The sequence below is a fragment of the Eptesicus fuscus genome, chromosome 14, assembly GCF_027574615.1.
Source record: "Eptesicus fuscus isolate TK198812 chromosome 14, DD_ASM_mEF_20220401, whole genome shotgun sequence".
NCBI lineage: Eukaryota > Metazoa > Chordata > Mammalia > Chiroptera > Vespertilionidae > Eptesicus > Eptesicus fuscus.
In genome coordinates this window covers 38217359-38233690 of record NC_072486.1, presented here as the reverse complement: position 1 = coordinate 38233690, position 16332 = coordinate 38217359, and the positions used below count along the sequence as shown (strand labels likewise).

The window sequence follows — 16332 nt, the reverse complement described above, 5'->3', positions numbered from 1 at the left end:
GGACGGCGTGAGCGAACAGTTCCGAATGTTTCAAAGAAACCTTTCAACCCCTGTCTAGATGTGTCAAGAACAATTTATTTACAACGCTTTAGATCAATTAAAAGATATAATCTTGTCTCCGTTTCAGCTTGCTCCGTGCAGTTTGATTTTTTTTTTAAGGCGATATTCCAGTTTGTGATTGCTCTTAATCTGTCCAGTCTCTTGATAGAAAGTTTGGATGACACCCAGATCCTTCATGCAGTGGGGGGGATATTTTTTTCTTTCTTTCTTTTTTCTTTTTGTTTTAAAACTAAAGCTACACTGCATTGTCTCTCCGTGATGCTCTTCACGTTGTTTTGGTTCTTCCATAGCTGCCAAAGCCCCCCCCGCGGGACCGGGGGCTTTAGGGTCCGTTAGGTCTGCGGTGGGCCCCCCGGTGCCGCGCGGATCTATGCGTGTGACAGTGACAATAAATTAAAACGCCGAGAGACGGGCCCGAAGGACGGCCGGCGGGCGTCCGGGCGGGGCGGCGCGCTGGGGCCGCGCGGCTCACCTGCCCGCGGCCGAGGCGCCGGGCTGGAGGACCCCGGACAGCTTGTCGGAGCCCGGCACCTTCCAGGGCCCCGGCGCCACCGCCGCCTTGCGCGCCGGGGCGCCCCCCGGAGGCCGCGCGCCCTGCCGGGGCCCCGCGCGCGCGCCCGCCCGGCCCTCGGCCTCCCGCGCGCCGCCGCCGCCGCCTCCCGGGCCCGCGAGCCCAGGCGCAGCCCCCGGGCCTTCGCGGCGGCCGAGCTCGGGGCCCGTCGCGGCTCGGGGCCCCTCCTTCCCGCCGGCTCGCGCCGCGTCCGCCGCCGCCGCCGCGGGCCCGTGCGCCCTGGCCTCCGAGGGGGGCCTGCCGGCCTCGGGCCGTCCCTGGCCGCCGGGCGCCTCCTCGAGCCTCGGCCGCGCGGCCCTCTGCGGGCTGGCCGAGCGCTCCCTCTGCTCCCCCAGGCGCTGCTTCTTCTGGCCGCCGGCCGAAAGCTCCTTTGGTTTCCTGACGTCGTGCTCCCTTTGGATTTCCCAAGTCGGGTCTGGGCTTCTCTGGTGGGAAGGGTCGGAGGGTGGGGCTGGATGTGATGGAGAGAATGGCGAGGGGACGTCCTCGAGGGGGGCGCCTACTTCCTGCAGACCTGGGGCGGCGGCAGCGGGACCGCTCCAGGCGCCGGGTTCGTCTGCGGGACACGAAGCACAGGCGTTAGGGCCGCGCCACGCCCCCGCGAGCCCCCGCTGCGTGGGACCGCGGCAGCTAGCCCGGGCCGGCTGCTTTCCAGGTCCCACGCCACCGCCACCCCCACCCGCACTGCCCGGAGGGCCGCCGGCCGCACCCCGAAGTTCAGTGTTCCGCCGCCCTCCTGCACCCGGCCCCTGCCCCCCTGGCTGGATGAGGGGGTCACTGCGGAGCCCGGGCCCACCCCATCCCTGCGCCCCGGCCACTGCCAACTGCCCGGGTGTCTGCAGGTCTGACAGCCCTGAGTGTCTGTCTGACTCGGCAGTTCTTGAATCAGTGCTTCTAATATCCGAGTATACATCTGAGTAACTTGGGGAAGTTGTGAAAAATACAGATTCCCTGTGGCCAGACCCAGAGCTTCCGGGAGGACGGGGCCCAGGCGTTTCTCTGCATTTTTAACAGCATCCAGATGATTCTGAAGGTGGTCCAAGAAGCAAGCTTTGAAGGACGCTGGTCTGAGTTCTCTGGGAAAAGTTAGGAGAGTGACTTTCTCGACCATTAGGTGTCACTCAAAGCATAATTCTTAGCGACCATCAGAGAGTCTCAGAATTGGGATATATTCATCTAAAAACACTCATTGTTGCCTTTTGGAAAGCATCGTCCTTAATTCTTTCCAATAGTTGTAACATTATACAAATCCTGGCACTAAGATAATGGATTCTTTCTAGGAAGCCTAGTTTCAGCATTTATTTGGGATTTAAGATCTACTTTAAGAAAGGATTTGAGGTCATTTGCAACAATGAAACACACAAAATAGAATGATAAAAAATTAGAAATGGCTTGTTTTTTTTTTAAAAAAATGCAACCACTGTTCAGAAGCCAAGTACAAGGAGAACAGATGTATTAGGAATCTGAGATGAGTTAAGTCACTACTATGAGCAGTAACATTACCCTTGAGTTTCTGGCCACTAAAGCAAAATTAAAGCAGAGAAATCCAATACAGTGAACCCTCAATATTTGTAAGGCATATGTCCTAAGACCATTGGAAATCCTCAAATTTGGGAGAGTCATTCTGGAGTGTAATTTTTCTCCGTAGAATTGGTATATGGTCATGAGTGGGGGACAAAGAAGCCACATCGATATCTGAATGCTGAGTGGCAGGCCAGGCATCTTCACTAGCTATGAGATTCAGTCCCACACACCAGCCTCAGTGCATGTGATTCAGATTCCTGCTGCTGTAACATCATGTGTCGGAGGCTGTCAGGGGCCCTTAGGCATGCTCAGTCTGTGAATGTCGAGGGTCTACTTGGATTAAGTTGAGGATTCTTATCTGGTACCTTTGATGCTGATTTATAAAGAAAGAAGGAGAGGAAGAGGGCAGAATAGTCCCACTAATTCTGGTCACCTGTAGAATATCAAATCAGTTGCAAAAAAGGTTTCTCCTTTGATGTGAAATTTGATTGGAGTATTTAGGGCACAGTGTTCTTTTCCTTCTTTCCATAGACTGATATCAATTATTATGTTCACATAGTGAGTTAAAAATCCTAGAAAAGCATCAGTAGAGCTGGAATCTACTCCTGCCTCTGGCATCTACCACAGATGTGGTTTCAGACCAACTACTCCATCTCTCAGAACCTCAGTTTCTCCCTTTGGAAGGCGGGGATAAAATGTCTACCTCACAGAAGTGAGATGTGCACTTTGCGATGGGGGGATTAGAACAAGTTTTTGAATAGTTGAGTCAGATTTTTCTTCTGTGCCCCAGTGGCTATCTACAGATAGACTGGACCACATTAACTAGCGTATGTGTAGGGGAGGTTTGAATAAATAAGTGCAGTAAGTCAGCCACTCCCATAGGCTGTGATTCTTTGGGCTCTACGTCAGGTATCCTTGGTTACCTCAAGGAATATTCTGAAATCCTCAAATGCAAATTGGAGTATGCATCTGGCTGGGTTAGAATTTTAAAATCAAACTAACAAATGATACCTGGTGGCAATTCCACCACGATGGGAAGATATTGCCTGAAAGAGTTAAAACTGGTGTTCAGAAGGCCTAACTAGAGGATAGCTGTGCAATGTTAATCTCTAACTTGGACCATGGGAATGATATTTCAAATTTTTATAGCTCTTTCCCCACCATTACATCACATACAGTGGAGTCAATTAGCTGGCCTCAAATTACTTCTGAGATACAGGGAGGTTGAGATTATTCACCCCATTTCCTGAAGGAGGAACTGAAGCAGAGAGAAGTTAAGTAACTTGACCAAGATTACAAAATGGCTAAGCCAAGAGTAAAATGTCTGGTTTCTTTATCCTTGTAACTTACTGAGAAAATTTTCCCAAGGTGTAGCCTTGCAAATAGGATCAAAGCGTGTGAAACAGGCATGCCCAGCTAGTGGCCACTGCTGACCAACAGGGTCTAGATCCAATAATGAACAGAATACTTAGCATTTACTTCTGAACAACTTATTTATGGTGGTAAACGAGAAGGTGAAAATTTTCAAAATACAAAAATATAAAAGAATCCCTCTTATAAAAAATTTCTTGTGTTTGTTTACAGATTATTAAATGCTTAATGAGAGAAACTTAAAGCTAAAATGTGCTAAGCTACTACTGATTAAGAATATTAGTCAGAAATTAAAATGAACTACATCACCAAGTAAAATGATTTAAAAGATCGATGTTTATATATGTGGCTTAATAGTTGCAGGAAGCCACTGCTTGCCGATACTGTCACCAGAGTGCACCAAGGAACGGAAGGCCGATGGACCTTGGGCGTTAGCAGGGCTGACGCTATGCACCGATTGTTGAGATAGTGGTGGCTCAAGGCAATTCCCTAACCTACTGGTCTGCAAACTTATTAGTCAACAGAGCCAAATATCAACAGTACAACAATTGAAATTTCTTTTGAGAGCCAAATTTTTTAAAGTTAAACTTCTTCTAACGCCACTTCTTCAAAACAGACTCGCCCAGGCCGTAGTATTTTGTGGAAGAGCCACACTCAAGGGGCCAAAGAGCTGCATGTGGCTCGAGAGCCGAAGTTTGCCGACCACGGCCCTAACCTGATAATCCTTTTACTGTTTACCAAACTTTACCTTTGATATGCCTGTATGCATTGCTAAAGGGAAAATGTGTATTCAAGTAAATAAAAGGTGGACCAGGCCAGAGGTTGGTGTGTCTCTTCAAGAAAGAGGTGCCCCTTGGCCCCCAATGCCTTCTAAATTCATATATATTGTATAGTATTTTCATTTGTGTGTTGGCCCCTCCTTCAGATCCTGAACCCCGCCATAAAGGTCATGGCAAATAGTTTTCATTTTTGGGGACAAGAATTCCCCAGTTCAGAACTAGACATGCAGCACCTGCACCAGACTGAGCCTGCAAAGCTCCTACCAAGCACCAGGGACAGGCGGCAGGCAGCCCCTTCCTCACCTGCCCTGTCACCTGCCGAATTAAGGTAACAAACGGTGGTGGTCAGAAAGAGGCCTTGGCTAACATGTCAAACTCCAGTTTTCATGAAATCTTGACACACAATAACCAGAAGAATTAATCACAGTTACTTCTCATTTCTTCAAACCTTCTCTCTCTCTCTCTCTCTTTTTCTTTCTTTCTCTCTCCTTCTCTCCTTCCATCTTCCTCCCTCCCTTTCTATTTTTTTCTCGAATCTGACCACTGGCTAATGCGTATGATCATGTTCATATATGAAGTCACTCTACAGGACAGCAAGTTCCACACATCCTCCCTGTCTGGATAGTCTAACTAGAATTCAAACAGACACATCCTGGAAAGACGAAATCAGCCACTTGGGCCTGTTGGGATTTCTGCAGCTCCTTTGTCCAAACAAAGTCCCCAGGCCCAATAGTTGAAATCAGAAAGGAGAAAGCCTTTTATTCCAAACTGTCTTCCTTCTCCCATACACACACCTGGGTGAATCTGCTCTAGTCAAGGTCACCAACGATCTTTCTGTTGTCAGATCCAGAGGACATGGCTCTGTATTCATCTCAGTGTTTTATCTTACCACATGCCACACAGCTGACCACTCCCAGAAGCAAGCTGGACTCTGGTTGCCATGACACTCCACTCTCCTGCTCTTTGTCCTACTGCTCTGGCAGTTCCTTCTCACGTTACTTTGTAAGTTCCTCCTCTTTTCCCTGGCCTCTGATGCTGGCATTCCTCAGGGCTTGGTCTTACATCATTTCCTTTCCTAGTGGTCTCTCCTAGGTGTTCCCATTTATTCATGTAGCTTTTATACAACAACAATAGTCCTAAATGTTCCTGCTAAGCTCTATGCGACCAGCTCTGAGCTGCTATGTCCCTCTGTCTACTTGATTCCTCCACTCAGATACATTATCATCTTCATTTAACAAGTCCAAAATAGAAATATTTGCTTCCTGAACTTATTTTTCATGCTTTCCTTATTTCCCCCTCCTGATGAATTGCACAACCATCATTTGGAGTCACCCTTGATTCCTTTTCCTCCATCACCTCACAAATATAATCCATCAGCAGGTCATATTGGCCATATATTCAAATATACATGGACTCTGTCACAACTTCTGTTCACCTTCACGTCCACCACCCTAGTTCAAGATGCAGGGCAGTCCCTGTAAGACTGGAACCAGTGTGGGCTGCCCAGCACCCCTTAAAAGAAGGTAACAGTGTGGATGGACATCTTTCATTAACCCTTGGAGATATTCTTTTGTTTCCCCAGGATTTTTTTCAAGTTACATTTTATTTTTACTTATTTGTTTTTAGAGAGAGAGGGGAAGGGAGAGCGAAAGAGAGAGAAACATCATTTTATTGTTCCACTTATTTATGCATTCATTGGTTGATGCTTGTATGTGCCCTGCCCAGGACTTAAACCTGCAACCTTGACATATCAGGACAACACTCTAACCAACTGAGCTTCCCAGCCAGGGCCCCCTTGGAGATAGTCTTAAAAACAGAAATTGCAGTGTTGTCAGAGCCCAGGACAACTAACCTCGTTACCACACCCAACAGGTGGGCCTGTCAAGCTGTTGTTTCTCACATGGGCAGCTACAATAACCCACTTTTCTCTTTACTTCTCCTCTTGCCTACCTTCACAATTCTCCATACAGCATCCACAACACCTCTTTGAGACATTAATTAGATCATACCATTCCCTTGCTTGAAACTTTTGGTGGATTCCCACTGCTTAGATTAAAATCCAAAGTTACAAACATGACCCACAAAAGCCTGTGTGATCTGACCCTGGGTGGGTAGCTCAGTTGGTTAGAATGTTGTCCCCAGATGTCAAGGTTGGGGTTCAATCCCCATTCAGGGCACATATAAGAATCAACCAATAAATGCATAAATAAGTGGAACTACAAAATAATGTTTCTTTCTCTCTCTCTCAAGTCAACAAATCATTTTTTTTTTAAAGTCTGTGTGCTCTGGCTCTTGCCAGCCTTGCCAACTTCATCTCCCTTCATTCCCTAGTCTCCACACACCCTGGCCTTGGTTCACAACCTCAAATGCACCAATCTCATTCTCATTTCTGGGACTTCATTGCTGACTCCTCTGTCCAGACCGGACCATTCTCCCCCAACTAGTCACATGGCACATTCCTTTTCATTCTTTAAGACTCTTAAATAGCACCCCAGGGAACCCCAACCACAGCAAGCATTCTACTCTCCTCTTTCCTCAAGAGCATCTTTACTTTGTTTCTTTACAGTATTTATCATTTGTAATTATGTATTTGCCTGCTTACCAGATTAATATCAGCCTCTGTTACTAGATTGTTAGCTTCGTGACAGCAGTGGCCACACTGGTCCTGTTTATCACAGTGGACTTAATACCTAGCAGACTGTGTGACACAAGAATAAGTGCTCAATGAATACTTGATGAACACGTAAATCCTTCCACAAATAGAAATGGAAGACTTGAATCCAAATGCCTACTCGAGGGAATACTTCAGATAAAAGATCTTTGTTTAAAGAATAATCTTTAAAGACATCCCAAACAGTGTGGGTGTCTCTGAGAACATAGACTGAATAATATATAATTATATATTAGTATATATGTACACAAATTACACACACACACACACACACACACACACACACACACACACCGTTATCTTTGAGTTAAAAGACTATTTCTTAAATTATGGGAACCCAGAGTATTGAAAAATAAAACCCTTTCACTTCATATATGCCTTAGATAAAAAACAAAAATAGCTTATCTATTATGTTTTAGCAAGTTATTTATTTTGTGGAATATAATCCAAGTGACAGTGACCAGAGAGGTGACCTGCTAGGAATAAACTGCTAATGGCAGACCTGCATTATTGGTTTCCCCAGGCAGCTCTTATATCCAGCAAAAACGTGTGCAGAAAAGGCAAACATAAATCAAGGAAGAATTAGTTAATTTTATCCGATGCTGAAGGGTAAGGAAGACCCCTCGGAAGGGAGCCAGGGATTGTCTCAGGGGAAAGGGGTTCTGTCACCTGACAGCCTTAGGGCTTCCAGTTTGGGCCTAGCCACCCCCCAGTCCCTGAATAAGGGCTCCCACACTGCTTTCGTTCTCTCCACCCAGTGCTAGTACCCAGAGCGCCATGGCTGCTTTTGGATTAGAGTGTTGAAAGGAATACTCATATTACCACCATTGGTTGTACTAATAATGGCAACAGCCAACCTTGATTGAGGTGATTACTAGGAACCAGGCACTCTTCTAAGCTTTTGAAATGTATTTACTCACAAGAAAAACGTGCACATTTTACAGATGAGGTTAAGCCACTTGTTTAAGGCTGCATAGCTGGTAGGTAATGGAGCAGGGTTGCTGAATGACTTTCTGAAGTACTTTCACTGGACTCCTTTGCGATCCACTGTTTCGAGTGAGAAATGGGACCCATCTCTTCTTCTGGGCTATGGCAAAACCTCTGTCTCGCCCTGGGAGGTTTGGCTCAGTGGATAGCAGAACCAAGCGTCCTGGGTTCTATTCCGATCAAGGGAATGTACCTTGGTTGCAGGCTCCTCCCCGGCCCAGGCCCTGGTTGGGGCTTGTGCAGGAGGCAACCAATCCATGTGTTTCTCTCACATCGGTGTTTCTCTCCGTCTTCCCCTCTCTCCAACACTCTCCCTAAAAATCAATGGGAAAATATCCTCGGGTGAGGATTAACCAAAACAAACAAACAAACAAACAAAACCCAACCTCCATCTAAAGTGATGTTCAGAGGCTGATCTATTGTTATTCTAAATGGAAACTCTGAAATGCTGTTTGTGTTTGAATCTTGGACACAGAAATATAGTTGCCATAGTTAGAGTGTTGATTTGTGAAAATGATGGAAGTATGAGCTGAACTCAGAGAATAAAAAATTAGATTTGTTAAGGGTAGGGATAATACTATGAACTTTAAGTATATCCTTTCAAGTGTTACACCTTGAACCTAGATTGAATTGAAAATACTCATACTAGATATTGGAAACAATGAGTCGGTTTGAGAGATAAATGCTTTTACTGCTCAAATTATTCTGCAAAGAGATTCACAGTTTTGGTAAGTGTTACTTCTTTTTTGTTTTAAAATATATTTTGATTGATTTCAGAGAGGAAGTGTGTGTGTGTGGGGGAGATAGAAACATCTATGATGAGAATCATTGATCAGCTGCTTCCTGCATGCCCCCTACTGGGGATCGAGCTCGCAACCTGGGCATGTCCTCTTGTCCGGACCCTTCAGTCCTCAGACCGACGCTTTATCCACGGAGCAGAATCAGCTAGGGCAAATATCACTTCTTCTTCTTTTTTTAAAAACTTTCCTGTTGCAACCTACAGTTGGCTGGGTTAGAGAATATTAATGTGGTTGCATTGAAATATATTTTCTTCTAATTTAGAGTATTTTGAGAAAATATAAAAATAATTATAGTAGATCAAAGGACAGTAATACGAAGTCATTTGGTGCTCCAAAAAAATCTTTTAAGGATGTGTTCAAACCATAATGGCTCATTTGGATCTATTCAGCCATCACTAAGGTGAGTCCTTTTTGTAACAAAACACAAATAAGAAAAATGTGCATTTAAAAATTTCAGAACAGCCGAAACCGGTTTGGCTCAGTGGATAGAGCGTCTGTCTGTGGACTGAAAGGTCCCGGGTTCGATTCCGGTCAAGGGCATGTACATTGGTTGCGGGCACATCCCCGGTAGGGGGTGTGCATGAGGCAGCTGGTCGATGTTTCTCTCTCATCGATGTTTCCAGCTCTCTGTCCCTCTCCTTTCCTCTCTGTAAAAAGCAAATAAAATATATTAAAAATTTCAGAACAAATTATTTTACGTTGCTTCTGCTCTTTCTGAAGCTTTGTTTCCAGCCTGGAGGCATTATTGATGGCCTTCAAGCATGCATTTGCTTCACTTCTATTACTAGAGAGATGTGAATTAGGTGTTATAAACATTAATAACTTCAAAAATTGTGACCATATTTGCTTAGTGATGCTCACAGTTATACTCATCCTCATTGTGAAAGCATCAGCAGTGACCCTGTGGCAGGTGTTCACTATCTCCATGGCTGAAAGGGCGAATCTCTGGGCTAGCTGGCTGTTAATGGAGCTGCCCATGACTGAGTGGTTCACATATATCAGGAACTGTGCCATGTGCATCATATACATTATCTTTTTTTTTTAATTTAACTTTTTAAATATATATTTTATTGATTTCAGAGAGGAAGGGAGAGGGAAAGAGAGATAGAAACATCAATGATGAGAAAGAACCATTGATCGGCTGCCTCTTGCACGCCCCCTACTGGGGGTCAAACCCACAACCCAGGCATGTGCCCTTGACCGGAATTGAACCTGGGACCTTTCAGTCCACAGGCTGATGCTCTATCCACTGAGCCAAACCAGCTAGGGCTACATTATCTTTTAATCCTCAGGACAGACAGTTCTAAGAATTAGGGTGCTGTTATCCCCATTTCACAGATGAGGAAATGGAGGCTTAGATAAATTAAACAATTTGCCAGGACCACTGGGCCCAAGCCCAAACCACTATTCTATTCTGTGCTTTCTAACCTGTCCCACGTCAGAACACACACAGGAAAAGTCAGTATTTAGGCAGCGCACTGGAGTCAACACGGAAACGGGCAAGCCCTTCCTGTTGGCCCCAGAGGCTGGAGTTGGGATGACCCACCAGAGGAGGGTCATCAGTAAAATCTTCAGGGTCCAGATTGATCTGGGGATGTGGGAATGCCAAGGGATCAGCTTCAATGAGTAAAATATCTGAATTACAGGATATATGAGACGTGCTGGTTCATTTATGTCAAGCATGTTTTGGACAGCAACACATTCTTCTTTTCAAATAAATTCTTAAATGAAAGCTCGAAATGTAAAACATAAAAGCGGAACTGTTTTGGTTAGGTGTGTGTGTGTGTGTGTGTGTGTGTGTGTGTGTGTGTGGCGGGGGGTGGGGGTGTGGGGGGATGGGAGTGTCCCAAAGCCTCACTCCCAGTGGCTCTTTAGGCCATTTCTCAGGAGCCCAGACAGTAATAAAAACAGTTTTAAAGGCACTGCATGAAGAAGTGGTGTCTCTAAAAGCCCTCATTCAAATGCAAACATACCCCCCAGGGGTTGGGAAGAGGAAAAAGTCTGGGAAGATTTAATAGATTTTTCCCTCAGTACCACCCTTCGGGAATTGGACTCCAGAGACGGGATGGAGCAAGTCAGTGCCTGGTGGAGGCAAGAGCGTCAACAGCCAGCCTTGGCCTCTCTGGTGCTGCCTCCTGTGGGCAGCGTGGGCAAGTCATTTAACCATTTCCCAGGGATACTGAGAATTGGGAATAATATCTGCCCTGCTTCCCTCCCAGAGTTGTGATGATCAAATAAAATAATAGATATGAAATACTTATATACGCATCAGCCATTACGTTAATAGTTTGAACTTAATTTTTAAAATGAGCCGAAGATTCGGATTATCACTTCACCAAAGATGACATATGAAATAGAAAGATGCTCAACATCATTAATAGCAAAATGCAAATCAAAACTATGAGGTACCACTACTATACATCTATGAATATGGCTAAAATAAAACAACAACAACAACACAAAGAAACACACAACAAAACTTGAAAAAATGACAAGGACGTGGAGCTACTGGAACTCTCACATGTTTTCATTGGGAATGAAAAGTGGAACAGCCACTTTAGAAAAAGAGCTTGGCAGTTTCTTAAAAGGTTAAACATCCTATATATAAAGAGGTAATATGCAAATTGACCCTCACTCCCTCACACAAGATGGCCGCCCCCATGTGGTCAAAGATGGCCGCCATAGATGACCAGCAGGGAAGGGCAGTTGGGGCGACCAGGCCTGCAAGGGAGGGCAGTTGGGGGCGACCGGGCCAGCAGGGGAGGGCAGTTAGGGGTGACCAGGCCGGCAGGGGAGGGCAGTTGGGGGGTGATCAGGCTGGCATGCAGGCGAGCGGTTGGGAGCAAGCAGTCCTGGATTGTGAGAGGGATGTCCGACTGCCTGTTTAGGCCCGATCCCTGCAGTTGGACATCTCTTGAGGGGTCCCAGATTGGAGAGGGTGCAGGCTGGGTTGAGGGAAACCCCAGTGAACAAATTTCATGCACTGGGCCTCTAGTTTAGTTATCATACAACTCAGCAATCTCACTCTGAGGTATCTACACAAGTGAAATTAAAAATTATGTTCACACAAAAACTTGAATGTGAATTTTTGTAGTGGCTTTATTCTTATACACCAAAAAACTGAAAACAACTCAAATGTCCAACTGGTGAATGGACAAGCACACTGTGGCACAATGGAATGGTACTCTGCTAGGAAATGGAACAAACTACTTATACAGCCAACAACATGAGGGAATTGCAGATGCACTATGCTAAGTGAAGGAAGTCACATTCAAAAGGTTACATGCTGTATGCTTCTCTTTATATGACATCTTCAAATAGCCAAAACTAATGGGCTAGAAAACTGATTAGTGGTCTCCAGGGGTTGGAGTGGAAGGAGGCTTGACCATCATGGAGAGTGAGAGAATTTGGGGGATTATGGGACTGTTCTGTATCTTCATTATGGTAGTGATTATATAACTGTATGGGTTTTTCAAAACTGGTTGAATTGTACATTTAACCCTTTGCACTCGCTTGCTTTTTCTTGATTCCTGCTACCGATGCTAACCGTGTCGAGTCACACTTGACATCTGAGTGCAAAAGGTTAAAAGAGTGAATTTTACTGTATATAAATTATTAGAGGCCTGGTGCACGAAATTCATGCATGGGAGGGGGGTTGGGATCGGGCCTAAACTGGCAGTCGGACATCCCTCTCACAATCTGGGACCGCTGCCTCCTAACTGCTTGCCTGCCTGCCTGATTGTCCCTAACTGCCCCCGCCCCCCGCTGGCTTGGTTGCCCCTCACGCCCCCCCCCCCAGCCTGCCTGGTTGCCCCAACTGCCCCCCCTGCTGGCCTGGTCGCCTCTCACGGCTCTCCTGCCAGCCTAGTCTTCCCCAACTGCCCCCCTGCTGGCCTGGTCGCCCCTCACTGCCCCCCCTGCCAGTGTGGTCATCCCACACAGCCTGCTGTTCAGTTGTTTAGCCGTCCCTCACTAACCCCCCTGCTGGCTTTGTTGCTCCATGCAGCCTGCTGTTTGGTCGTTACTGTGAGGGTGTCCCGACCAATTTGCACATTACACTTTTATTAGTATAGATACCTCAATTTTTCAAAATGTGAAAAAATTAATAGTGCTGAGACTGTTTTTAAGCCTGGTGCAAAGAAGTCTTTTTAAATTGGTTACACCTTTTGCAAATAATATTTCCACCACTAATTTGCTTAGTAACCTCCCTTTCTCCTCACCATTGGACTAAGAAGGTTCTCAGCCCAATGAAACTGATCATGAATTCGGAGTTGACAAGAGTTAGCAGACTCTGAATTAAAGACGTTTTACTTTAATCTTTAGAAGGCATCTTTAATCTCAAAGCTTTTCTAGGATGGTGTTCTTCATCTCCGAAATACAGCCCTGTCTTCAATGGCAGAGAGCAGAAATAATCAATCATAAGGTTCCTATTTCATGGGAGAAAGGATGAAACTGCTAATAGCCACCTCTTGCCGAAGATGGAAGAAGTGGGAATCAGCCACTCAGGAGGCTCTTGGACCCCTGCTAACTCTGTTCCTCTGTGGTACACAAACAAGATCTTCATGATCCCTTCATCAGCCTCTGGAAGCCATCCATGGGCAAGATGCAGGCATAAGATTAATTCACTTCCAGACTGAGGCCCCACAGTGATGCGCAACTATATTCCCATCAATATGTTCCCAGGGAACAAAGTCCCCTTTTGACAACCTGGCTGTTTAAAAGCAAATAAATTAGTGGAAGCAGAGCTCTTGTGCCTGGAGCCATCCAGTTTTGTGGTCATCATCTTTCATCAAGGTTATCCTTAGACAATGTTTTTTTTCTGTATCCAATTTTACTTTTCAAAACACTGTCCTCTTAGTAATTTCTCTCTCCATACTGGAACCCAGTAGCCAGATGCTCTATACATTCCACCCCCCTCCTTGAAATATAATTTACTTCTGATAACAAAATTCAGGGAGCAGCGAAGGCAATGGCTGTAAGCCCTGGTTGCAGGTTTTCCCAGCCTGTGTGCATCTACAAATATTGTGTCTCCCACCAGACTCAGACTGCCCACAGCACTCCCCACATTCCAACAGCTGCAGAGTACAGTATCTGACCAGGTGGGAAGCAGAGTCCTCGCCAATTACAGTTTTCTAGCTCACTTTTGCAAATACTGAAGCTGAAGTAACTGGTTGTTCCTATTATTGATTTTCTGAAACTCTCCATGAACAAGTAAGACATGGATAAATTATGGCTGCATAGCTCTTAGAGAGATTTAAAGTAACCTTTTAAAGAAAGACTTTCCCCCACACCTTTGGCTGCTAGCGATATGAAAGCAAGGAGATGTGTTCACTGCTATCATATCTTCTTTCACCCAAACTGGACCACATCGTACCACACATGCCAGGGATCTAGTGGTTGTGTGACATCTTACAGAAGTCTCAAAACTCACATGGTTTAACAATGACAATGAAATGGGAATTTTCCTTGCCTTAATAAGTGAGTTAACATATTGGGTCACACATGAATGTGTGAGAATAATTTTATTTTAAATGCAATTTATTCTTTTATATATGCAAGTCAATGCCTATAAAAGTGAGGTTGAGCAATCAAAAATAAAGAAAAAAAGAAAGAAAGAAAGGCCTTTCTTAAACTGGAGCAATGACTAAGGCCCTATCTGTGTCCCAGTCTTCTCAGCCCCAGGCTGCCTGCAGCACGTGGATGGCTGTGCTTGGGTCCCCACATCCCAGGTGGTGATGGAGGGAGGGCAGGCCACACCAAGCATGAGGAATACCCAGTCTTTACTGTGCTCAGTCCTGGCCTTGACTGTGTATTGGTCACTTTGCTCCATGTTCTTTTTGGCCTGTTTCTATAGCCTCAAGAGCTGTTCTTTCTTCCTGGAATCAATCTTGGCCTTCTCCTTCCTCTTCCTCTCCAGGGTGGCTGTCACCTCCTGGATATGTTTATTGATTTTTATTTTTATTGATTTTTATTTTTTATTAATATATTTTATTGATTTTTCACAGAGAGAAAGGGAGAGAGATAGAGAGCCAGAAACATCGATGAGAGAGAAACATCAATCAGCTGCCTCCTGCACACCCCCCACTGGGGTCGTGCCCGCAACCAAGATACATGACCTTGACCAGAATCAAACCCAGGACCCTTCAGTCCGCAGGCTGACGCTCTATCCACTGAGCCAAACCGGCTTCGGCTGTTTATTGATTTTAGAAAGAGAGGAAGGAAGAGACAGAGAGAAACATCGACTAGTTGCCTCCCGCAGGCAGCCCGACTGGGGAATGAACCTGCAACCTCAGTATGTACCCTGAATGGGAATAGAACCTTCAACCTTTTTGGTGGATGAGATGACGCTCCAACCAACTGAGCTACCTGGCCGGGCTGGATGCTATTTTAAAGGGCCGACATGCTGTCTTGCACAGGACGGACTGCAGTTGGAATCAAGAAAACCAGCCAGGAGGCTATTGTGATCACCCAGGCAAGACATCATGGCGGCTTGGATTGGGGACATAGTGGTGGAGGTGGTGAGAGGGGCTGGATTCAGGATATTTTTCTGACAGACTAGATTGGATCTGTTGATGGATGCATATAGAGTGCGAGGGAAAGAGAATAGTCAAGGAAGATCCAAGGTTTTCTTTTATATTTACTGATAAGAAAATGTACTGACCTTTGCTAGGCACTAGAGATGTAAAGATGAAGAAACAACTAGTACCTACAAGGAACTTATTAGTGTACTAGAGGCCTGGTGCACAAAATTTGTGCACTTGGGGGGTTCCCTCAGCCCAGCCTACACCTTCTCGCAGTCCGGGAGCCCTCGAGAGCTGTCAGTCGGACATCCTTAGCGCTACCACAGAGGCAGGAGGCTCCCGCCACTGCTGCTGCACTCACCAGCCATGAGCCGGCTTCTGGCTGAGCGGTGCTTTCCCTGTGGGAGCACACTGACCACCAGGGGCAGCTCCTGCATTGAGTGTCTGCCCCCTGGTGATCAGTGCCTGTCATAGTGACCTGTTGTTCCTCTGTTCGGTCTATTTGCATATTAGCCTTTTATTATATAGGATGATTTCAGATTTCTAGACTTTTAGTGGCAAGTACAGAGTGCTGTGGGGTGTAGATTGTTTTGTATTGGGGACTTAGGGAAGGTTTTAGTTTGAGTTTGAAGGGAAAATAAGAGTTCATTGGATGCAGAAAGTAGGGAAGATTATTCCAGAAAGTGGGGTCAGCAAGTGCTCGGTGGGTTGTGGGATGGCGAGGATTGCCTGGGGTGGTGATGGAAGAGAAGGCTGGGGAAGCAGGTTGGAGAGAATCCTGGCTGCCAATTAAGGAGTGGGAACTTCACGCTAAAGACAATGGGGCATTTTTAAGCAGGAGAGTAAAAAGTGTGACTCCTCCTTATCTAACAGGCTGGTCAATTCACTGATTAAAAAATATATTTTTATTGATTTCAGAAAGGAAGGGAGGGAAAGATAGAAACATCAATGATAAGAACCATCAATTGGCTGCCGCCTGCATGCCCCCTACTGGGGATGGAGCCCGTAACCCAGGCATGTGCCCTGACCGGGAATTGAACTGTGACCT

General features: G+C 45.8%; 1 protein-coding gene across 2 annotated transcripts in view; it reads right to left on the bottom strand.

Moving 5' to 3' along the window:
- Positions 1-528: 528 nt before the first annotated feature.
- Positions 529-16332, bottom strand: part of MAGI2 (membrane associated guanylate kinase, WW and PDZ domain containing 2) — a 1197465-nt gene continuing 1181661 nt past the window's right edge. For both annotated transcript variants that reach the window (XM_054725983.1, XM_054725982.1), the window contains one exon: positions 529-1187. In XM_054725983.1, the coding sequence (XP_054581958.1) occupies positions 529-1187 (659 nt within the window). The remainder of the gene's footprint in view (positions 1188-16332) is intronic.